We start from the raw sequence: 26,365 nt of genomic DNA, 5'->3' as shown, positions 1-26,365 counted from the left end.
TTATACAACATTGCCTGATCTAACTAATAAATAACAAACTTTGACTATTTGCAGAGTTGAATAACATTGACCCTATACATTCACTTATAATCAGCTATATACAGTGACTGGAATAAGATGGCTTCTGCATTTGTTGGCTTGAGCGGAGATTATTAAGCTGATTGAGTTGATCTTAGTTATATCTTTATTACTCCCCCTGCAAGTTGGCAATGTGTATGGATTACATATGCCAAACTTGTCAATGCAATGGTGAAATGGTTATTTGCTTAATGATTTTGTGAGCACATCTGCAACTTGAGGGGGAGAAGTGATGGTTAGTGTTTGTATCTAACCTGCCTTGATTATATCCCTTACAAAATGACAGTCAATCTCAATGTGTTTGGTCCTAGCATGTTGAACCGGGTTGGATGCTAAAGCAATTATAGATTCAGTATCACACAGTATAGGTATTGGAAGTGGTACTTTGATTTGGAAATCATTAATTAAGCTTTGTAGCCATGTGATCTCACACGTACAATCTGCAGTACCCTGTATTCAGCTTTTATAAAAGATCTTGAGACTACACTTTGTTTCTTAGATTTCTAAGAGATAAGACATGAACCTAAGAACACACAGTAGCCAGTGATAAACCTCCTTGTGATAGTACAGTTACCCCAATCACTATCACAATACGCTTTTAGTAGAAGATTGGTGTTATGGAAAGTGAAGACCCTGAGCTGGACATAATTTGATGTATCTTAGGACTTTGAAGAGTCCCTGTAAGTGTCCAGTTCTTGGTTATTGACTGAATTGACTTAGTATTTATGTTACAAAGGAGATATCCGGTCTAGTAATTGTGATGTATATAAGCTTGCTTACTAATGTTTAGTACATTGTTGGATCATCTAGGATTTGTCCTGCTTCATCTATCAGTTTAGTGTTGGGATCAATAGGAACATCTGATGGCTTTTCATCTAGAATACTTTCTATGTGTAACAACTCAAGGGCATATTTCCTTTGTGTTATTGTGAAACCATCTTTTTTTCTGAGAAATTTTATGCCTAAGTAATAGTTTACTTGATCCAAATCCTTAATACTGAATTTGTCATGTAGTTGACTCTTCACATTTGCCATTAGGGTGGTGTTATTTCCTGTTAACAATAAGTCATCAACATAGATGACTAAAGCTATAAAGTTGTTGTCTTTCTTGTATGTTAGAAAGAGATGTGTCTTCATAACTCTGTTTAAAACTGATATCCAAAATAAAGGCAGTGAGTTATGTAAACCATTATCTATTTGCTTGTTTTAACCCATAGAGGGACTTGGTGAGCTTGCAAACTGAGTTAGGTGGCATTTGTTTGTTGTATCATTTTGGAATAGACATATAAACTTCTTCATGAAGATCGCCATGTAGGAATTCATTGTTCACATCCAGTTGTTCAACTGGCCAATTGTGATGAATTGCTATAGCTAATAAAGTTCTGACATTGACCATTTTAGCCACATGAGCAAAAGTTTCCTTATAGTATTTGCCTTCTTTCTGTGTGTATCTTTTTGCTACCAACCTTGCTTTGTACCTTTACAGTTCATCTGCCTTAAGTTTAATTTTATAAACCCACTTGCATCCCACAATGTTTTTGTTTGGTGGTAGGGTTGTGATAACCCATGTGTTGTTAGCTTAAAGTGCTTGCAGCACCTTGTTCATTGCCTCTATCCATTTATCATTTTTGGATGCTTGATTGTATGTGTGTGGTTCCACCAGAGTTTGATTGATATAATTAGGTATCTAGTGGTGGATGAAGTAATGTTGTGATAATTGATGTATTTAGAGTGATGAAATTTGGAAATGGAGTTTATGTTGGGATTGGGAACAGAATGATGATAATCTTTGAATTTGTTAAGAATGACAGAGATTCTGCTTGATGGTCTTCTGGTGGAAGTGACGGGAACTTGAGATATTTCTGTGGTGGTAGTATTTAAGCTAGATGGAGCTGTGTCTGAGTGAGTGAGATTGGGTTGATTTAAGTTTGTTGAATTTTATTGAACTGTATCGGATGGATCGGGATTGGATTGGGTTATGTTGTGTTTGATGGTGTTTGTTGATCATTGATACGAGAGGTTGTGGGTGAGGAGGTGGTGTCAGCTGGAGTAGATAAGGGAGTGGAATAATTGATTTCAATGTGAATGGAGGATGAGGGTGAAGGTGTCAAATTGGGTAGTGGGTTAGTGGGTGAAAGTGAGCTTGATTTGAATGGGTAAACTATTTCACTAAAGGTTACATGTCTGCTAGTGAATACTTTCTGTGTTTACAGGTCATATAGTAGGTAACCCTTTTGTGTGGTGGGATATCCTAGAAGAACGGATTGAATAGATCTTGAAGCAAATTTGTCACTTGAGTTGATATGAGCATTTGCTAGGCAACCAATGATCCTTAGATGACTGAGATTTGAGGGTTTTGATAGATCATTATATATGGACTGAGTTTATGTATTGGTTTTGATGGTAATCTATTTATGATGTATGTAGCAGCTAAGATACAATGACCCCAAAAATGAATAAGGATACGAGTGGAAGCGAATAAATCTTGTCATTTGAAGTAGTGGCTTTTGTTTTCTTTCTATTCTTGAATTTTGTTGAGGGGTATAAGGACATGTTATTTGGCGAATAATGCCATGTGATTGAAAGAATTCATTGAGTAATTTAGAAATTCAGATCCATTATTTGGCCTAATTGTTTTGATTATTTTATTGAAATGATTTTGAATGTAAGACTGGAAGGATTTAATTTGTGATGTAGCATGGTGTTTGGATGGTAGAAAATAGGTCCAGATAGCCCTGGAGTGTCATCCACTATGGTTAAAAAGTACTTGCAATCATTAATGGTTTTATGTCTGTATGGTCCCCACATGTCCATGTGAACAAGAGAGAAAAGAACATTTACATAAGAAGCACTATCATCAAATGGTAATTTTTGATGTTTAGCTAATTGACATACAACACAATCACAAGAATTATGGGTACACTTTATTACATATGAAAGGAAATCAATTTGTCTTAAAACAAGAAAGGAAGAATGGCCAAGTCTGTAGTGCCACAGAAGAGCTTCATTGGTGGCTTGACATTGAGTAGAGATGAGTTAATTTGTGAGGTAAGAGGTGTTGGTTTGGTCTTGTTAGATAAGATATAGGCCATTAAAGAGGGTACCATGTGCAATCCACTTTTGTTGAGCCTGAAAATAGTATGATAGAGGTATGAATAGAACAAATAATTCAAGATGTTTAACTATTTTGCTAACAGACAAGAGGTTGTAAGAGAAATTTGGAACGTAAAGCATATCATGAAGTGTGATAATAGAGTTGATTTTGACTGATCCATATTTGGTGACTGTTGTGTTATGACCATTAGGTAGAGTTACATGGATAGGTGTGGTGTAGGAGTGTACATTGTGTGACGACCCGCAAATTTCCGACCAAATTTAAACTTAATCTTTATATAATCCCGACACGATAAGCAAAGACCATAATGTTGAGTCTCGAAAATTTTTTGAACTATCTTCATGAAACCATTTGACCTCTGACTATTCCCGACGATTCACGAACAAATGTTTGTAAATAAATATGTGAATAAATATATAAAGGTAAATATAAAAAATAAGTATATATATTAATTTGAATTAAAAATATGAAGTAATATACAGAATAATTAAATTGCTATTAAAATATATATATATATATATATATATATATATATATATATATATATATATATATATATATATATATATGGTTTCTATATTCTAATTAATAATATATGTATACTACAATATATATAAAATATATAGGTATTAAATAATCAATATGTATTATTATACATATTAGATGATATTAAATATTACATACTTAATAATATGTAATATAAATATATTAAATTTACTTACAAGATAAAATATAATTACAACACAACAACAATAACAACAATAACAACAAAACTCAATACCACATAAGTGGTGTATGGGGGAGGTGAGATGTAGACAATCCTTCCCCTATCCGAGAATAAAGACAAGTCATTTTTTCACCCAGAGTGAAACACTCTCAAAAGTAGAGAAAGTCATAAAAATATAATTGTCATATTAATATTATTAGTACTTTCATAAAAATAAAGATTTATATTAATATCAGTATTAATAGTAATATTCATATTAGTATATAGATATGAAATTTGATACATTTTAATTGTTATAATTATTACTAATATTAGTGTTACTAATAATAATATAATTATTATTATACTTAGTGGTAAATTACAATTGTTGTCATTTTTAGTTATTATTATTATTAATATTATCATATTATTATCAATATTCTTTAAAATTATTATTTTTACCTTTACCAATATTATTATTATTATTATTATTATTATCATTATTAACTTTATTATTAATGATTATCAATATAGATTATATTAATATCAGTATTATTATTTTTAGTACTATTAATAAGATTAAAAGTATTATTATTAATATAATTATATTTATTAATAATTAATATTTATAAAATCATATACGAATCCAAATCTGTTTCAGGTCACGATCAAGCTCTATTTCATTTTTGTTTTTTGTCTATAATCTGGTTACATATGGAATTTAATCACCATTACAAACAAGAATTAGTTAGCCATCGATCTCACCTTTTATTTTTTTTTTTATTTTGTTTTCTGTTTAAAAATTATTGTCGACCAAATTGCTATATAAAACTATCAATTCCAGTTGTAAAGGATGTCATTTAATCGTACATTACCAACTATCACTCACAAAAAAAACCTTTCACAGCCCTTAATAAATCGAATTAATCAGAAAAAGTGATGAACAACAGGTACTGCCCTGTTCTTGGGTTGATTTTTCAAAAAGCTCGATTTCTTAATAAATTTTAAAATCTATTAAAACAGTTTTGTTAGGAATTACATATTGAAACTATCTGCAAAGTTTTATCTTTCAATTCTTCTTAATGAATTCTAATTTTGGAGTCAAAGATAATTAAAAAAAAGTCAACTAAAGTGTTCATCACAAAATCCGTAATTTCTTTTAATGTTTTTGGTTAAATTAATGACTCCTAAAGTTTCTAGGAGTAATTTAGGACATATTTCATTAAGGATTCATAGTCTAAAACAATCTTAAATTTAGAATTTGATTTAGAGTTCATAGTTTTTCATGATCGTGATGAACATTAGATTAAATTCAAATCGAATTTCAAAATCTAATATTGTAGTTAGATTAGTAATCCTATAGTCAAACTATCTGCAATATTTCAATATCCAATTCTTCATATCAAGTTAAAATTTTAGAGTCAAACTTTTATTTCAAAAGTCAAATAAATTGTTCTTGGCAAAAATTCGAACTTATTTTGATGTTTTAAATAAATTTGATGATTGGGAAAGTTTCCAGGAAGAATTTACAACTTATTTCATTTAGAAGCCGTGACCTAAAACATCCCAGAAATTGAATTTGATATTTGAGTTTATTTTCGAGTTTTCTTACTGTTTTAAATTTTTTTCTGATTATTAGTACCTGTTAGTTAAAATAAATGATTACCAAAAGTTAAGGGTTGTTTTATAATCCTAAAACTAGTTTAAGTAACTCGTTGATGGCAAGGTTTGATCGCTGGTCAAATTGAAACAATGAAGGAGATGATAGAAAACAGAAATAAGTTAAATACAAATGGGTTGTGAAATATAACAGAAAAACTGTTACGGATGGATGGTTAAGGGATGTTGCGAGGGTGCGAGAGGTCTCGGGTTCAAGTTTCGTCTGGGGCAATTCTTTTTAGAAAAGATTCAAAAAGGGTATACACTTTTAATTTAATTTCTATATTTATTATTATTATTAATATTATTATTATTATTATTATTATTATAATATAATTGTTATTGTTATTGCTATCATTAGTTATTATTGATATAATTGTTATTATTACTAATATTATTATCATTACTTAGTATTATTGTTATTATTATTACTAATATTAATATAGGTATTATTATTATTATAATTATGATTATTATTATTATTATTATTATTATTATTATCATTATTATGAATATAATACGAATTATCATTATAAATATTATTATTAGTATCATTTTATAAATTTTAAGTATTATTATATAAATATATTTAATATATATATAACATAACAAAATTAATATTTAGCTAAAATATATATTAAAAAAATGAATACATGGAACATATATATTATTAACATAAGAATGATATAATTAATGAATTATATATATATATATATATATATATATATATATATATATATATATATATATATATATATATATATATATATATATATATATATATATATATATATATATATATATATATATATATATATATATATATATATATATATATTTGTTCAATTACAATTATGTGTGTTGACATATACACAAATGATATAAGTTCGTGAATCCGAGGCCAACCCTGCATTGTTCAGTTCCGTCGTATGCATATTTTTACTACAAAATATTGTATCGTGAGTTTCATTTGCTCCCTTTTTAAATGCTTTTGCAATATATATTTTTGGGACTGAGAATACATGCGCTGCTTTTATAACTGTTTTACGAAAAAGACACAAGTAATCGAAACTACATTCTATGGCTGAATCATTATACCGGATATCACCATTTTAGCTTGGTAGCCTAAGAATTGGGGAACAGACCCCCTAATTGACGCGAATCCTAAAGATAGATCTATCGGGCCTAACAAACCCCATCCAGGTTATGGATGCTTTAGTACTTCAATTTTATATACAGATGAGTGTACCTGTATATTTGGGGATATTCAAGATGCATTTGTTAATGTCGGTTACCAGGTGTTCACCATATGAATGAATTTTAATTCGCAGGTTATGCGTACTATTTTATTACACAGGTTATGTGTAATATAAAAATGAAATCTTGTGATCTATTAAAATTATGGAAATAAATGATTATGATAAACTAATGAACTCACCAACCTTTTAGTTGACACTTGATAGCATGTTTATTCTCAGGTATTAAAGAAATCTTTCGCTGTGGATTTGCTCATTTTAGAGATATTACTTGGAGTCATTCATGGCATATTTTAAAAGACGTTGCATTCGAGTCGTTGAGTTCATCAAGAATATTATTAGGTCATTTATAGTTGGATATATTATGAAATGGTATGCATGCCGTCAAATTTCGACGTGATGAAAGTTTGTCTTTTAAAAGCGAATGCAATGTTTGTAAAATGTATCATTTAGAGGTCAAATACCTCGCAATGAAATCAACTATCGTGAATCATTTATAATCGGTATGAACGGGTCCTTTCATTTGGTATCAGAGCGGTGGTCTTAGCGAACCAGGTCTTTCATTAGTGTGTCTAACTGATAGTTGCTAAGATGCATTAGTGAGTCTGGACTTCGACCGTGTCTGCATGTCAAAAGTTTTGCTTATCATTTTTTGTCAAAAATTACCTGCTTACATTCTTAGCCTAGACACGTCTTACTGCATTCATTGCATAGATAGTGTATAGATAAATTCGCATCCTTGCGCATCTGTTACTATAAACTTTGTCTGACAGCTTCCGAAGATTCCTCCGTGACTTAGGGGATTTTGGTAATTGCATATACATATGTAAGTTATGTATTGAAGCATACCAAACTAAATCCTATAATCTATTTTCATCGAAAACCCTTTATCTAACCGTATAAGACGGAATTTGCAACTAGTTCAAATTCCTCGAATTCCGACAGCTATTCCGATATGGATTTCCACTCGAACTCCGAAAGCAGTGTAACCGGAATGGATCAACCAATTAGCCATCATCAATTCTGGATGAATTGGGGATGGGTTCGTAGTCGAATTAATCAATGGAGACGAGAAGAAGGCGATCCTTTCCACCAATTGAATTCACCTCTTGGTGAAAAACCTGAAGCACTTACCGGTGAACCTGTCCAAAACACCATATTCACCCTCATTTCCTGAATATCTCACCACGATTATATATTATCTTAAATTCTGAATCTTATTCATCCGCTCGTCCGAACCGACAATCATCCCGAAGTAAAAAAAGAAGTCAACGAACTTCGTGCTCGAGTAATAGCTTTGGAGAATATGGTGCAAAACTTACCAGCTTCAGCAACATCACCGACATCAACAGCACCACCAGCAACAGCACCCGTACCATCAACAACACACGCCTCAACATCACAATCTGTACCGCGAGCATAATCATCGTTCTACGAATCGTTCTACATCAATTATCTTCGTTCTACATCAATTATCTTCGTTCTACATGACGATTATATAATTTCTAATGTTTTAGAGATTATGTGTTCTAGTTCTAATGATAAATCAAATGAGATTAATATCATATTGACTCATTAAATCCATGATTACATCTGAAGAAAATATATATGTATATGTGTTTTCATAAAGATTGTAACTAAAAATTCTCTGGTGCAAACTGTTAACGGTGAAAATATTTTAATGGGTAGGTAATACCCGAGAAATATTTAGATTTCACATTAATAAGTTACACTGTACACTCTTCGAATCTGATTCAACAGCCATTTACTATCCTACTTACATCCACAAATATACGAATCCGTTCACCGCAGAATAACCATTTTCATTCAATTTCATATTTGGATTTTGACCTATCAGAATCCAACAAGTGGCATAATGAAGAAAACATTGGACAAAAAATAAAAATTTGTTAGAAACAAACAAATTAACTATGAGAAATTTTGTTAAGAATCCACGCTAACAAAATCCTAACTAACTGTTCCTAGCTAACTGTTAATTCCTTGTTACATTTTATTTATCGCAATTTATTTATCGCAATTTTATTTATCGTCATTTAATTTCTGTTATTTATTTTACGCACTTTATTTATCGTCATTTAAATACTGTTATTTACGCATTTTAAATATCGGGACACGTATACAAGGTTTTGACATATCATATCGAAGCATCTATATATATTATTTAGAATAACCATAGACACTCTATATGCGGTAATGTTCGAGTTAGTGATAATGCTAAAAACGAACACATATTTCATAGCATTATCCTTCAAGAAAGACAAGCTTTTAGTTGCAATTGTTATATTTACAAGTGATATTCGTTTAAATAATAAAAGGTGAAGACAAAAGACAGATTCGACGATTTGAAGACGCAAATGACCAAAAAGCTAAAAAGTACAAAGTACAATCCAAGTGGTTTAAATTTATTGCTGAGAAACGTCTAAAAGTTACAAGAGTACGAGCCGCAAAATGCAAAGTACAAGATATTAAATAGTACGAAAGGACGTTCGAAAATCCGAAACCGGGACATGAACCAACTATCAACGCGCGACGCAACGGGCCTAAAATTACAAGTCAACGATGCACAAGAATATAATATAATATATGTATATAATTATATAAAATTATATATATTATATTATATAATATTTAAATATGAGCAGCCCACGTTTTGGAATCATATGTGACCAGTATAAGGCGGCCATGCGATCGCATGGCCAGGAAGGCCAAAATCCATGCGATCGCATGGTGTACTGTAGCAGCCCAAGTCCTATAAATTGGAACATTTTCTGCCGAGTAATACACACCATATCATATATCTTACTCTTTCTCTCTCTCAATATATTTATATTTATAATTTTAATTTTAATTTTAAGTTAATAATAATAAGGTTATCTTGGCGAATGTTTTAAGTTTGTAAGTCGAAATTATGTCCATGTAACACTACGTGATTAATAATCATTGTAAGTTATGTTCAACCTTTTTAAATTAATGTCTCGCATCTAAGTTATTATTATGCTTATTTAAATTGAAGTAATCGTGATGTTGGGCTAAATATTAAAGACGGGGTTATTGGGCTTTGTACCATAATTGGGGTTTGGACAAAAGATCGACACTTGTGGAAATTAGACTATGGGCTATTAATGGGCTTTATATTAACTAAAGGATACCTCGTTAATTTAATATAAAGGTTACAATTTGACGTATCTATATATAACCACATACACTTAATCGGGTACGGTGGGCGGGATATTTATAAATACGAATTATTGTTCATTTGACCGGACACGGAGATGGATTAATAGTCAATGGACTCATTAAAATAGGGGTGGATTACATTCAAGGGTAATTGGTGTAATTGTTAACAAAGTATTAAAACCTTGGATTACACGCGGTCGATAACCTGGTGTAATCATTAAACAAAGTATTAAGACCTTGTTACAGTTCGAATCCCCAATTAGTTGGAATATTTGACTTCGGGTATAAGGTTAATTTAACGAAGACTCTCGCACTTTATAATTATGACCGATGGACTATTATGGACAAAACCAGATGGACATATCGAATAATCCAGGACAAAGGACAATTAACCCATGGTAATAAATTAAAATCAACACGTCAAACATCATGATTACGTAAGTTTAAATAAGCATAATTCCTTTATTTTATATCTCATCGTACTTTTAATTATCGCAATTTTATTTATCGTCATTTTATTTATCGCACTTTTATTTATCGTCATTTACTTTACGCTTTAAATTAAGTTGTAATTATATTTAATATTTTACATTAGGTTTTAATTGTGACTTAAGACATAAAATCGACAAACCGGTCACTAAACGGTAAAAACCCCCCTTTTATAATAATAATAATATTACTTATATATATATTGATACAAATATAGTTTAAAACAAATATAGCGTTAAACTCAGCTAGCTCCATGCGGAACGAACTGGACTTACTAAAAACTACACTACTTTACGATTAGGTACACTGCCTATAGTGTTGTAGCAAGGTTTAGGTATATCCACTCTATAAATAAATAAATAACTTGTATAAAATTGTATCGTATTTAATAGTATTTCGCAATAAAAATATAACTTTTTCGTATACACCTCGTATACACCTCGCTAATGAATATGAACTAATAACAGAAGAACTTCAAATGTTAAAAGAGGAAGACAGATATTGATACAAATCATCGATAGAAGAACCAACGATATTAGAGTTAAAGCCACTTCCAAACCCTTTGGAATACGCTTATTTACATGGTGAATCTGAATTACCTGTAATAATATCGTCTTCTCTTACGGAAAATGAAAATTCTCAACTCATTTCTATGCTAAAAGCTCATAAACCAGCTATTGCATGGAAGATTCATGTCATTAAAGGAATAAGTCCTTCGTATTGCACACACAAAATCCTTATGGAAGAAGGTCATAAATGTAGCAACCCCGACAAATCGTCAAATGACGGCGTCAGCTACCTACGGTCCCATTACATGGTTATAAGTATTTATAACAAAGTTTGACTGAAAATATGTCGCATTCATTTCATAAAAGGATGTTTCAACGTTTACAAAGTAATTCCCAAGACAAGTACACAACAAAGTTATAGTTCATATGAAAACACGTGCGACATAGTTTAAAGAAGCCAAAAAGATGCTCCACGTATGCAATTATACTCGACATCCAAAGCAAGTATCAAAAAGTATGAGCGGAAGCATGTATCACCTAAGTTCAAGGACCTGAGAAAAACATAGAGAATCTGTCAACGAAAACGTTGGTGAAATCATAGGTTTAAGTAAGTAAGTGAGCAAAAGTAAGTAAGTCGAACCACAAGGTTTGCAAAGTTGAAATAATAGTAAATCATTCTAAAAGTTAATATTCACGAGCACCCAATTATCAAAGCTTAACATTCCATCCATTGTATACCCCATCCATAGTGCTAGAACAAACACTGATTCTCGAAAATATATTTCATCCGTAAACGGTAGCGAACCGTCAAAGATGAGGGTTGTCAACCCATATGGCCATATAACATAAGTTCTCGCTTACACCCGTCAAGTGTAACTAATGATAATCGAATTGAGGCTTTTTGTTCTAAACTCGTATGTAGAATGTTTGTTTTCCCGTTCTTGTGTTCACTTAGTTCAAAAGAATCGTTTATGTTTTCTCATCCCAAATATAAGTTCAAAAAGAGTAAAAGTGGGACTATGATCTCACCTTTGATTGCAAGAGTGAAATAGTACTTCAACAAGTAAACGTGCAAAGAACAATGCTAGTCTCGACCTAAACAATTAGGTTGTATCAATAACGATAGTCACGAAGGGTCAAAGATGTTCAATTAGTCCTATGGCTCAATACGACTCGATTAATATAGCATGTGAAGCAAATTGTCAAGTTTCATGCAAGATACAAGTATAAAAGCATGTTAGGAAGATTGCATAATTAATTGGTTAAGTTTGACAAAAAGTCAAACTTGGTCGGGTCAAAGTCAACGAAAAAGTCAACATGTTCGGGTCGGGTCCCGGACAAATTTTCCATGCTAATTATTCATATACAAGTATATTAAAACAAGTTTCATGTGAATCGGAGGTCGGTAGCTAGTCAAACATTTCACGTTAAAAGGGACATGGAGGTCAGAATCTGTCCAGGCCATTTGGCGCGCCGCGCGGGGTAGGGTGCGCGCCGCGCGACCTGTAGTTCAGCTATTTTTCTGTCTTTCAAACTATGCACGAGCCAAAACCAATTCTAACACAACTCTTGACCCGCAAACACTTATAACGCCTATCATACATTGTTGGAAAGGTATTTTGACGAGGAATGCAACTAAACACATATCATCAATCAAACTTCCACTTATAACAACCAAAAACCACAATTAATGTTCCCCATTCAATGCATACAAGTCATAAATGCAATTTAATGATTTGGCAACCAAATTACACGAACGATATGCCGTAGCGAAGGTAATTAAGCATACAACACAACCTAACACTTACAATCAACATTTTCAAGCATTTAAAGCATCAAAAATCCATTCCTAGTTCATGAAACCCTAACCAAAAGTCACCAAATTTCATAATCAAGTTTAAGAGGTTTCTTTGATAAATCTTTACATCCAAATGAAGCTAGTAACACTAGGAACAAGATTAAAACATGAACTCTTAACATCAAACAACATATAACCACTTAAAATTCAAGATTAAGCATGTGAACTTTCAATGTGAACTAGTTACATTAAAATAGCAAGAACAAGCATACAAAACACATAATCAAACTAGACTTGAGCCATAGACACTAATTAACAACCTTTTAATTCAAAAATCTCAAGAACACATAAAATTAGTGGTTTTAGAAAGTTACCCAAATTTGATGAGGTCGGTATGGAATCGAAGAGGAGATCACGAGGAGTTCAAATATGTAATTTGTTTGGCAAGATGACCGCTAGCTCGATTTTGGATGATGAATCTTTGTATGGAAGTTGAGAGAAAAGTTGAAGTAGTAAGAGTGAAAGAGATGAGATTGAATGGATGAGGATGAGGGTTGACTCTTTGACCTAGTCAAAAGTTTCAACCCTTGGCAAGTTTGGTCCCTTAACTTTAAGACGGGTGTGGGAATTACCTAAACAAGATAATTCAAACACGTATCAACGAGACGTGTTATAAACATATAACGGAACATAAATAGTTAAACGGAAAAGTTGACGGAAAAAGGCGGGATGTTACAATAAAACATATGTGCAACGCCAACGAAGACTAAATCCTAATATGCAAGATGTTGTTAAGAAATAAATTATTAAACTGCTAGATGCAGGTTTAATTTATCCAATCTCTAATAGTCTATGGGTAAGCCCAGTTCAATGCGTGCCTAAGAAGGGTGGCATGACTGTCATCACAAATAAAAAAGATAAGCTTATTCCTACTAGGACTGTAACAGGATGGGTTGTTTGTATTGATTATAGAAAATTAAATGACACCACCAGAAAAGATCACTTACCCTTAACTTTCATTGATCAAATGTTGGAAAGATTAGCCGAAAATAGTTACTATTGTTTTCTTGACGGTTTCTACGGATACTTTCAAATTCCAATCGCACTCGAGGACCAAGAGAAACCCACATTCACGTGCCCTTATGGTACTTTTGCTTACAAACGCATGCCATTCGGACTTTGCAACGCCCTGCATCCTTTCAAAGGTGCATGATGGCGATTTTTCACGACATGATAGAAGAATGGATGGAAGTTTTCATGGATGACTTTTTAGTCTTCAGTGATACTTTTGAATCATGTCTAGTTAATCTTGAATGAATGCTTATTAGATGCGAGCAATCAAATCTAGTTCTTAATTGGGAGAAATGTCATTTCATGGTTAGAGAAGGCATCGTTCTTCGTCATAAAATTTCAAAGGAAGGAATTGAAGTGGATAGAGCTAAAGTAGATGTAATTGCTAAACTTCCACATCCTACCAATGTTAGAGGAGTTAGGAGTTTTCTAGGGCATGCCAGTTTTTACCGACATTTCATAAAAGATTTTTCTAAAATTGCCACTCCTATGAATAAACTCCTAGAAAAGGATGCTCCATTCATCTTTTCGGATGAATGCATCAAATCTTTTAATATTCTTAAAGAAAAACTCACTAATGCGCCGATCATGATAACTCCAAATTGGAATCTACCATTTGAACTCATGTGCGATGCAAGTGATTTTGCAATGGGAGCCGTTTTAGGACAAAGGATTGAAAAACAATTTCAACCTATCTATTACGCTAGTAAGACGTTACAAGGAGCACAAACGAATTACACAACTACTGAAAAAGAACTTCTTGCTATTGTCTTTGTTTTGACAAATTTCATTCATATCTCGTTCTAGTAAAAACGGTGGTCTATACCGACCATTCTGCTCTTAGATACCTATTTTCAAAACAAGATGCTAAACCACATTTAATCCGTTGGATCTTACTCTTACAAGAATTAGATATTGAAATCCGAGACAAAAAGGGAGCAAAAAATCTCGCCGTTGATCATCTTTCTCGTCTTGAAAATCCTGAATTAGAAGTTCTAAATGAATCAGCCATACAAGACAACTTTCCTGATGAATATCTATTGAAGATCGATTATAATAAAATTCCATGGTTTGCAGACTATGTAATCTATTTAGTATGTGGATTCCTTGAAAAAGGGTTGTCATACCAAAAACGAAAGAAATTCTTTAGTGATATAAAACACTATTTTTGGGAAGATCCACATTTATTTAAAAGTTGTCCCAATGGAATAATACGCCGATGCGTATTCGGAGATGAAGCTAGTCAAATCTTAAACCATTGTCACACAGGACCAACAGGAGGGCATTATGGGCTTCAACTCACAGCAAGAAAAGTCTATGACGCTGGATTTTATTGGCCTACAATTTTCAAAGATGCACACCTTCTTTGTAAATCCTGTGATGCATGTCAAAGGGCCGGAAAAATAAGTCAACGTGAAGAAATGCCACAAAATGTCATTCAAGTATGTGAAGTATTTGACGTTTGGGGTATTGACTTTATGGGTCCATTTCCAAAATCTCATAATAATCTCTACATTCTCGTTGCCATTGATTATGTATCTAAATGGGTGGAAGCACAAGCTCTCCCAACTAACGATGCACGAGTTGTAGTCAACTTCTTAAAACGTCTTTTTGCTAGGTTCGGAACATCGAAAGCTTTAATAAGTGATCGGGGTACTCATTTTTGTAATAATCAACTTGAGAAAGTTCTCAAAAGATATGGAGTAACTCATAAAATCTCAACCGCTTATCATCCACAAACAAGTGGACAAGTTGAAAATACCAACCGAGCATTAAAACGTATTCTAAAAAAAACCGTAGGATCAAATTCGAAGGAATGGTCCATGAAATTGGAGGATGAACTCTGGGCTTTTAGAACAGCCTACAAAACTCCAATTGGCACCACACCTTTTAAACTCGTTTACGGAAAAGCATGTCACCTTCAAGTAGAAATTGAGCACAAAGCATTTTGGGCTTTGAAGACATGTTATCTTGATTTACATGAAGCTGGACGTTTACGATTAAGTCAACTAAACAAATTAGACGAATTAAGACATGAAGCATATGAAAATTCGTTAATCTATAAAGAAAGAACGAAGAAATGAGGTGATAAAAGAATCAGAAGTTCAAAAGAATTTAAAGAAGGAGACAGAGTTCTTCTTTTCAATTCACGATTCAAGCTATTTCCTGGAAAATTGAAATCAAGATGGTCTGGACCATTCATAGTCAAAAGAGTTTTCCTATATAGAACAATAGAGTTGATAAATTCAAATGGGATTGAATTTAAAGTTAATGGTCACAGAGTTAAACATTACACACATGGTCCAATGGAAGTTGACAATGAAGTCAATCATAATTTCACCACCCAAGAAAACCCTCAGAATGAAAACATAAATATGTCATCAACAATATATGAAAAACCAAAATTGGAAGACGGGGAAGCTTCAAATTGGAGTGATGAAGAAGAATTCCTATACAAACCTCCCATTCCAAGAAACGAAGAAAAATGTGAACAAGAAGTTCAAGTAGAAGTGAAAGAACCAAGAAAAGATCACCCGGAAAAGGTTAACAAACCAACTCTACTTACTAAAGTAGGAGACCCAGGTGAATTTATCATTTCTTACTTACTATGTATAATGGACTCGCAGATTTAGGAGCAAGTGCAAACGTTATACCTCTTTCCTTATACAAAAGATTTGGTGTGGGTAAATTAAGACCAACCAGAATAGGTGTTCAATTATTTGATCAAACCATTAAACACCCGGTTGGAATAGCTGATGTTATGCGAGGTGTATATAAAATAGCTTTTAAATTTTAGAAAGAAATACTATTAAATACGATACAATTTTATACAAGATATTTATTTATTTATAGAATGGATATACTTAAACCTTGCTACAACACTTATAGGCAGTGTACCTAATCGTACAGTAGTGTAGTTTTTAGTAAGTCCGGTTCGTTCCACAGGGAAAATCTTTAAACAAAGCTTAACGCTATATTAGTTTACTTTTATAAAAATACAAATATATATATAAGTAATATTATTATTATAAAGGGGGGTTTTTACCGTTTAATGACCGGTTTGACGATTTTAAAACTTTAGTCGCAGTTAAAACCAAATGTAAAATAATAAATAAATACAAGACTTAATTTAAAGCGTAAAGTAAATAACGATAATGAAATTGCGAATAATAAAAGTGCGATAAAATAAACTTGCGATAATTAAAAAGTACGATAATTAAAAGTGCAATTAAATACAATAACAATAAAAATGCGATAATTAGAAGTGCAATTAAATATAAAATAAAGGAAATTAAATATGAAATAAAAGAATTATGCTTATTTAAACTTCCGTAACCATGATGTTTGACGTGTTGATTTTAGTTTTATGCCCATGGGTTAATTGTCCTTTGTCCTGGATTATTTAATATGTCCGTCTGGTTTTTGTCCATAACAGTCCATCAGTCATAAATATAAAGTGCGAGTGTCCTCGTCAAATTATCCTTATACCCGAAGTTAAATATTCCAACTAATTGGGGACTTAAACTGTAACAAGGTTTTATTACTTTGTTATCAATTATGCTAAGTGTCCTTGTACATAATTTCACCCCTGTTTTAATAATTCTAGTGGCTATTAATCCATTCCCGTGTCCGGTTAAATGAACGATTATTTGTACATATAAATACCCCGCCCATCGTGTCCGATCGAGTGTATATGGTAATTTATAGGGACGCCCAATTGTAAATCTTTTTATTAACATGAACAAACTATCATTTAGTTAAACAAATATAAAGCCCATTAATAGCCCATAGTCTAATTTCCACAAGTGTCGTTCTTTTGTCCAAACCCCAATTATGGTACAAAGCCCAATTACCCAATTTTAGTAATTAGCCCAACATCATGATTACTTCGGATTAAATAAGCATAATAATAACTTAGCTGCGAGACATTAATGTAAAAAGGTTGAACATAACTTACAATGATTAAAAATAGTGTAGCGTTACACGGACAGAATTTCGACTTACACCCTTACAATATTCGCTAACATACCCTTATTATTAGAATTATAATTAAAATTAAAATATAAATATAAATATATTTACGTATACATATATAGAGAGAGATTGAGTTTTTTTTATGATCAAAATGATCAGAATTAGTTTGGCTTTATAGGGAATTAAGTTCAGGGGTACTCCGCGACTCGCTGCAATTTTTGCCTTCAAACTCCGCGAGTCGCGGAGTTTGAAAATACAGCTCACCCTCCTTTGGCTTCTTTCTTGCCGACGATTTATAAATATATTATAATATATATATTAATTTTAAGAATTAATTATATATTATATTATATTTATGTACATAGTTGACTCGTAATTTTTAGTCCATTGCGTCGAGCGTTGAGAGTTGACTCATGTCCCGGTTCCGGATTTTCGAACGTCCTTGCGTACAATTTTATATTTTGTACTTTGCGTTTTGAATCTTGTACTCTTGTAATTTTGAGACGTTTCTTATCAATAATTGGAACCTCTTTGATTGTATTTTGTACTTTTGAGCTTTTTGGACCTTTGCGTCTTCAATTCATCGAATCTGTCTTTTGTCTTCACCTTTTATTATTTAAACGAATATCACTTGTAAATAGAACAATTGCAACTAAAAGCTTGTCTTTCTTGAGGAATAATGCTATGAAATATATGTTCGTTTTTAGCATTATCAAATATTCCCACACTTGAGCGTTGCTTGTCCTCAAGCAATATAGTCTTGAAATACTAGAATCACTTCTTTATTCTTCACACTTTGTACATCAGTGATTTCTTTACGGCGGTATAAACAATGGTAGTAACGATATGGTTTACAGTCCCACATGACTATAAAATTTAGATCCCTTAAGGAAATTGGATCTTTATGAAAACATTTGATCTTTTGAAAATTAAATCTAGCTTTTACCCTAGATAAGTTTTCCGGAATAACCCTTCACCGGTGTTTGCAAATTATTTTTGTGGGTTTGGTGGGTTTCAGATTTGAAAATTTTAGTTCAAAACTTGCGGTTTTGTGTCACCCACTTGCTAACCTTGTATTAGGAAAGCAACACGTCCAGTATACTTGCTCCGTATATTACCTTTTGGTAAACTACCGTCCGGTTGTAAAGGAAAGCGTTGAACAAGCAACTGTTAAGGCAATGTCCCCTGACATGATTTTAATTATGGTCTATAACGTGTCGGACGCAATTACTATCCTTTGTAGGAGCAATAGTAAAGCTCACCCTTTTAATTTGTCGGTCTGGCACAAGGTCCTGTCTTTGACCATGCTATGCAACCACCGTTCTTACGGTTGACATCCGATTTGGTTCAGGTGACCTAATGAATTCCAGGTGAATTCCTAGGATTTTACGTTCAATGGTAATGAACGCATTGAAAATGGTTTTTCAGAAAACAAATCGGTTTGTAATTTTGATCAAAATATTTTCTCGTTCAAGCTCGAGTTTAGATATCATTGAATTTCATGAGTTTGAATTCTCAATCTTTAAGGTCAATCTCAAGAATTGAGTAATATCAGTCTTAAAAGCCGATTTTTGATCTTTTAAGGAGATTATCCTTTCTGGGGATTTGATTTATTAGTCTTATCCAGTTAATTTGCATGGTGCCCCCATTTTACGAGATAAATCCTTCTCATGGTTAGGATAAATCTGACAACTTGGCGACCCTGTTTAATGCTGAGGTCCGTGGATTTCCTGCTGATTTTAGTGATGACTTTTCTAGATTTTTCGTCAACCTACAGCTGGTCTGGACGACAACTTCTTGACCTAAATCAAGAAGCGTGTGTCTTTTTCGGAAGACTTTACTTCCTTTTAATGATGGAATTGATTCATCGTGTAGATCCATCTTTTCTTTCAAAAGTATTACAATAAATCGGGTAAAACAGTTAATTTAGTCCAAAACAAAAGCACCTGCAATAAACTTTACAGAAACATGTGATAGATGGTTTTTAATTGAATAACTTGGTACATTCTCCCCACACTTGGCTTTTTTCATGCGTCTTTTTATATCTTAATAAATAAATTCAAGCATTTTAGTTGTTTCTCAATTTATGTCATTTCCGAGGTAACAATAATTTCGGCATTAACACCTAGTTTTATCGTTCATAAATATGTATAAACATGATTTTTAATTCATTTAGTTGAAAATTTTGAAATTTTTTACTAGAATTGGGTAGTTAGTATATAAGACTAGGGCTGTTCTTTATTATCAGAGAGCACTAGATTCTAATACAACTACTACTTTACTAGTATTTCTAATGGTAACCAAGTGTATAAAGTAAAAATTTTAAAATCCGAAAGAATTTAACCCCTTCCCACACTTAAGATCTTGCAATGCCCTCATTTGCAAGAAATCAGTAACAATTTAAATTATTGAGGGTGATTTGTGTGAAAATGATTAAATTTTACCAAAGTTTCCAAACATATTTGTGTTTGCTTGCTGAATGATAAATGGTGCATATCATTTGTTCATTCTGTCTTGTTGTTATTTCACATATATTTTGCATCTTGTCGTCAAAATTAGTTGCTTTTGCTGAACTTAATGTCAGTCTTTGAAAATGCGTTGTTTTACCCTGTTGTGTACATAAGATAAACTGCAAACATATATACATATGTTTGAAGTTTGGTATATTACCCCACATTCAAAAATTATTAAAATCTAAGAATAAAAGTTAGAAAATTATAAAAACTATTACAATATTAACATAAGTATTAAACGTATCAACATTACAAATTGCAAAATAAATAAAACTAAGTAGACTAGGAATGATACTGATACCAGTAGGGGTTCCATGCATAACCATAGGTGCTATAAAATGCTTCGGCTGGGTTATACGTAGGATACGGTGGTTGAATCTCTATAGACCAGGGAGGGAATATGGACGATGGAGTAGGAATATAGTTTCTACCTATATGTTGGCAATAAGCTATGATTTGGTTTTGATGAACTTGCCAATCTTCAAATGCTCTATGTCTAGCATTTTCATACTCTTGTGAAGCTATAAACCTTTGCATTTCTGCCATTTCATTTCCCCCTTCTACATTACCTTGCTGTTGGTTTCTCTCAACCTGTGGATGTCTACCATGGTATTGTACTGCGGCGTTATTTCCCCTCTTCAAAACTTTCGCACCATGGTATACATTTAAACCTATTGTATCGCGGGGTTCTGGTTCTTCGACTAATAATCCCCCCCGACTTATATCCACACCGAGATATTCAGCAATCAAAGTAATAAATATACCACCTCCTATTATGCTATGTGGTCTCATCCCCCTAACCATAGCTGATAAATAATAACCCACACAATAAGGTATACTTACAGTGCTTTGTGGGTCTCGAATACACATATGGTAAAACAAATCCTGTTCATTTACCTTTTCCTTATTCTTACCTCTTTGTGTAATCGAATTAGCTAAAAACCTATGAATTACTCTTAACTCTGCTCTATCTATATCCAAATAAGAGTAATTTCCCCCTTAGAATCGGTGATGGCTTGTCATTTGACTCCATACACCATGTGTATCAAAATTTTCATCTATCTTTCTACCATTTAGTATCAACCCTCTACAATCGGCAGATGCTAACTCCTCAGGCGTATATATACGTAAAGCCTGAGCCATGTCTAGTAAAGACATGTGGCGCATCGAACCTCCTAACAAAAATCTAATAAAAGATCGATCGGTTAAACTAGCTACCCGATCATTTAATTCTATACTACACAACAATTCTTCACACCATACTTTATATACAGGTCTACGCATAGTGAATAAACGTACCCAGTCGTTAAAAGTAGAATTACCATACCTCTGTGCAAGTAATTTCCTAATTGGCCCGGCCAATTCTACAGCTTCTAATGGTCCCCATTCTATGACCCTAGGTACCTCAACAACTTTAGAATGAAGAGTATGCAAACCCCTTTGGTATTTTGGATAATTTATCCAAAGTCTGTCAAATCTCAGGTTCGGGTGCAAATCTTTCAAGTGCATATCAGAAAATGTTATGACTGGATGAGGTATATCTTGTTTTTAGTAGTTATCCACCTTCTGTTGTTCCGCATTCTCAGAAGGAGCATTGCGAGTTTGGGATGAAGATTCACCCCTTTCAGTCTGCAAAACACATCAAACACAATTTTTGTGCATCTAAATATGCATTAGTGTCAGCAAAATCATCAATCAAAATAATTACAATGACATGATCAATTTATATCAAACTTAAGCTCATTTTCATATTTTCATCAAATCTACACTTTTTCAAATAAGCATATACGAAAATGTTCGCCAAGTTCATAAGCATTCAACTCAAATAACATATCAAAATAATCATTACTAGCAATTAAACAAGTTTCAAATGGCATTATCTCTCAAAAATCAAGTTCATGAATTTTAGACTTGAAAAAGTCCACTTTAATTCTCAAAATCATGTTTAGGCTCAAAGTTTGGATCATTTAACTACCTAAATATGTTACACTACTTAATTTAGCAATAATTCATGACAAAAATCGGCCATAACCTGTTTATATCAAAAAGCCCCAAATTCGCTCAAGAACACAAACCCTAGATTACTCAAAATTTGAAGTTTAAGGCTTCTAATCATGTTAAATAGCATCAATCTAGGTTATACAAGCATAATACATAAGCAATTGAAGCATAATTACACTAAAAAGCATCAAAATCGAATTGGGTATAAAATTGCTCAAGAACACTAATTTTCGGATTAAATGGTGTTTAGGTGTAGAAATTTACCGTTTTTCTTGAGTAATTCCTTGATAGCATCCTTCTTAACATGATTTTAGTAAAATATTTGATGATTAACGGTTAAAAATTGTGATTTTGGGGGTGTTTTCTCGGGTTTTTTCGGGTTTATTTTCGCTGTATGTTTGAGTTGTGGTGTGGACTGATCAGTTCAGCTCGATTTTATTTTTTTTCTGTATTTTGGTCCTCCCGCGAGTCGCGGGGTTTGGTAGCCTCAAACACCGCGAGTCGCGGTGTTTGTTTTTTTTTTTTATATATAAAATCTTAACTTAATAAACAAATATAAAATAAATTTAAAATTTTGTTTTCCTTTGTTGTTTAGGACGAGGTTGTTTCGGATTGATGTCCTAGTCCGTCCTTCGACAAAATTTTAAAATTTGTCTTTTTCAAGCGATTGTTTTTAAAGCTTAGATTTTTGGGTTTTTTAATGTTTTTGGCATACTTTAATTCAATAAGATTAAAAATAATGATAATAAAAGTTCTCGTCACTCCCTCGGTTAAAGCAATTTCGGTTCAGAGACCTAGTCTTCAACTTACGACGAATTTTAAAAATCATATTTTTAACTTAGCGAAATAAAGTAAATTTTTGTTTTTAAATTCACACAACTTAAATTTAAAATGCATAAAATTCAAAATTAATATTAAAAATTCATACCAAACTTAAATTTAAAAATTCATAAAAATAAAATTCACACCAAACTTAATTTAAATTTTTATATTATAAATTCACACCAAACTTATATTAATTTTTCGAATATTTACAATTTTAAATATATTGATTTTACAAAGTGTACAATATTAATTTAAAATTTATATATTAATTTTAAAAACATGGTAAAAATAAAATTAAAAATCTTTTTGGCTTTTTATCCCACTTTAATCAATCAAATATTATCAAAAATATACGCCCCTCTTTTCGGTAAAGTAATTTCGGTTCCAAGACCTAATTTAACTCATGACGAATTTTTGAAATATTTTGTGTTGATTGATTAAAGATATTTATACCTTAAGAATAAACGTTAAATTTTGCAGTGATGTAATAAATTTTTGAATGATATCAATAATTTCGGTCGCCAAACCTAATTTTATTCAATACCAATTTAATACTTTATAGCGAACAAATTAGCGTTTATTATCAAAAGGTTAAAAATAAAAATAAATAAAAAATAAAAACTGTACAGACTTTACCTGTGAGATAGTATTCTTAGTTATATGATCTATCCCATTCATAAGATAGTCAGTTTAATTGGTTTTCCATAGCTACATAGGCGTAACCTCGAGCATTCAGTGTCTTTTCTTCTAAACATATGAACGGTCCGTCTCTGCATAAAGTAACAAATTCGGTATTTGAATAGGTTTGATTATTTGAACATTTACCTCCATGTGACCATTTTCCGCATTTGTGACATCGTTCTAGGTGTCGTGCTCTTCTTTTCGCTGCGGATTTTGATTTTTCTTTACCAAATTGTAACTTATTATCTTCGCATCTGGATTCTTTTCTTACTCCGTCCAATCTTTCTCTGATTACTGATACTATTTCACTCGGAAGTATGTCATTATTACGTTTAGTGATCAAAGAGTGTAGCATTAGACCATGGTTTAGTTCACAGGCAGTCTTCATTTCCTAAAAAAAATAAAAATTCAGAATGGGGGGGAGAAGACTAGTTCTTTAGGGTATGCTAGGGAAAGACCATTCGGGTTCCATTTTCGAGAACTACACGAAACAGACAATCTAACTCTAACAGAAATACATATTATCCTTTAAAGACTTGATTCTCCCCACACTTAGTTAGCTGTTGTATCGAAATTGTGATTAACTTCATTGTCGAATTCCATCGGACTATCTATGTGTGTTTAACTCTGTGACCATTAACTTTAAATTCAATCCCATTTGAATTTATCAATTCTACTGTCCCGTATGGAAAAACTCTTTTAACTATGAATGGTCCAGACCATCTTGATTTCAATTTTCCAGGAAATAGCTTGAATCGTGAATTGAAAAGAAGAACTCTGTCTCCTTCTTTAAATTCTTTTAAACTTCTGATTCTTTTATCATGCCATTTCTTCGTTCTTTCTTTATAGATTAACGAATTTTCGTATGCTTCATGTCTTAATTCTTCTAATTCGTTTAGTTGACTTAATCGTAGACGTCCGGCTTCATGTAAATCAAGATTACATGTCTTCAAAGCCCAAAATGCTTTGTGTTCAATTTCTACTGGAAGATGACATGCTTTTCCATAAACAAGTCTAAAAGGTGTGGTTCCAATTGGAGTTTTGTAGGCTGTTCTAAAAGCCCAGAGTGCATCCTCCAATTTAATGGACCATTCCTTCGGATTTGATCCTACGGTTTTCTCTAGAATACGTTTTAAAGCTCGGTTGGTATTTTCAACTTGTCCACTTGTTTGTGGATGATATGCGGTGGAGATTTTATGAGTTACTCCATATCTTTTAAGAACTTTCTCAAGTTGATTATTACAAAAATGAGTACCCCGATCACTTATTAAAGCTTTCGGTGTTCCAAACCTTGCAAAAAGACATTTTAAAAAGTTGACTACAACTCGTGCATCGTTAGTTGGGAGAGCTTGTGCTTCCGCCCATTTAGATACATAATCAATGGCTACGAGAATATAGAGATTATTATGAGATTTTGGAAATGGACCCATAAAGTCAATACCCCAAATGTCAAATACTTCACATACTTGTATGACATTTTGTGGCATTTCATCACGTTAACTTATTTTTCCGGCCCTTTGACATGCATCACAGGATTTGCAAAGAAGGTGTGCATCTTTGTAAATTGTGGGCCAATAGAATCCAGCTTCATAAACTTTTCTTGCTGTTAGTTGAGGCCCATAATGCCCTCCTGTTGGTCCTGTGTGATAATGGTTTAAAATTTTACTAGCTTCATCTCCGAATACACATCGGCGTATTATTCCATCTGGACAACTTTTAAACAGATGTGGATCTTCCCAGAAATAGTGTTTTATATCACTGAAGAATTTCTTTCATTTTTGGTACGATAATCCTTTTTCAAGGAATCCACAAACTAAGTAGTTTGCATAGTCTGCAAACCATGGAATTTCATTATATTCTATCTTCAATAGATATTCATCAGAAAGTTGTCTTGTATGGCCGATTCATTTAGAACTTCTAATTCGGGATTTTCTAGACGAGAAAGATTATCAGCGGCGAGATTTTCTGCTCCTCTTTTATCTCGGATTTCAATATCGAACTCTTGTAAGAGTATGATCCAACGGATTAATCTTAGTTTAGCATCTTGTTTCGAAAATAGGTATCTAAGAGCAGAATGGTCGGTGTAGACCACCGTTTTTGCTAGAACGAGATATGATCGAAATTTGTCAAAAGCAAAGACAATAGCAAGGAGTTCTTTTTCAGTAGTTGCATAGTTCGTTTGTGCTCCTTGTAACGTCTTACTAGCATAATATATAGGTTGAAATCGTTTTTCAATCCTTTGTCCTAAAACGGCTCCCATTGCAAAATCACATGCATCGCACATTAGTTCAAATGGTAGATTCCAATTTGGTGTTATCATGATCGGCGCATTAGTTAGTTTCTCTTTAAGAATATTAAAAGATTTGATACACTCATCTGAAAAGATGAATGGAGCATCTTTTTCTAGGAGTTTATTCATAGGAGTGGCAATTTTAGAAAAATCTTTTATGAAACGTCGGTAAAATCCGGCATGCCCTAGAAAACTCCTAAC

At 32.4% G+C, this 26,365-nt stretch overlaps 1 protein-coding gene across 1 annotated transcript; it reads right to left on the bottom strand.

Moving 5' to 3' along the window:
* Positions 1-864: 864 nt before the first annotated feature.
* Positions 865-1,474, bottom strand: LOC139888147 (uncharacterized mitochondrial protein AtMg00810-like). The gene is made up of 2 exons (XM_071871180.1): positions 1,387-1,474; positions 865-1,130 (listed from the first exon to the last, which is right to left on the bottom strand). The coding sequence occupies exons 1-2, from the start codon at positions 1,472-1,474 to the stop codon at positions 865-867; spliced, it is 354 nt and encodes a 117-aa protein (XP_071727281.1).
* Positions 1,475-26,365: the final 24,891 nt, after the last annotated feature.

Source organism: Rutidosis leptorrhynchoides, chromosome 1 (genome assembly GCF_046630445.1).
Source record: "Rutidosis leptorrhynchoides isolate AG116_Rl617_1_P2 chromosome 1, CSIRO_AGI_Rlap_v1, whole genome shotgun sequence".
In the NCBI taxonomy this organism is placed as follows: Eukaryota; Viridiplantae; Streptophyta; class Magnoliopsida; order Asterales; family Asteraceae; genus Rutidosis; species Rutidosis leptorrhynchoides.
This window is presented reverse-complemented; position numbering and strand designations above follow the sequence as displayed.

Excerpts from the sequence above, each read along its gene's own strand:
- LOC139888147 (XM_071871180.1), bottom strand. The coding sequence starts at position 1,474 with ATGGTCAATGTCAGAACTTTATTAGCTATAGCAATTCATCACAATTGG. Across the intron at positions 1,131-1,386 it reads GAACAATGAATTCCTACATG|GAAATAACACCACCCTAATG; the intron begins GCGATCTTCATG and ends TATTGTTAACAG.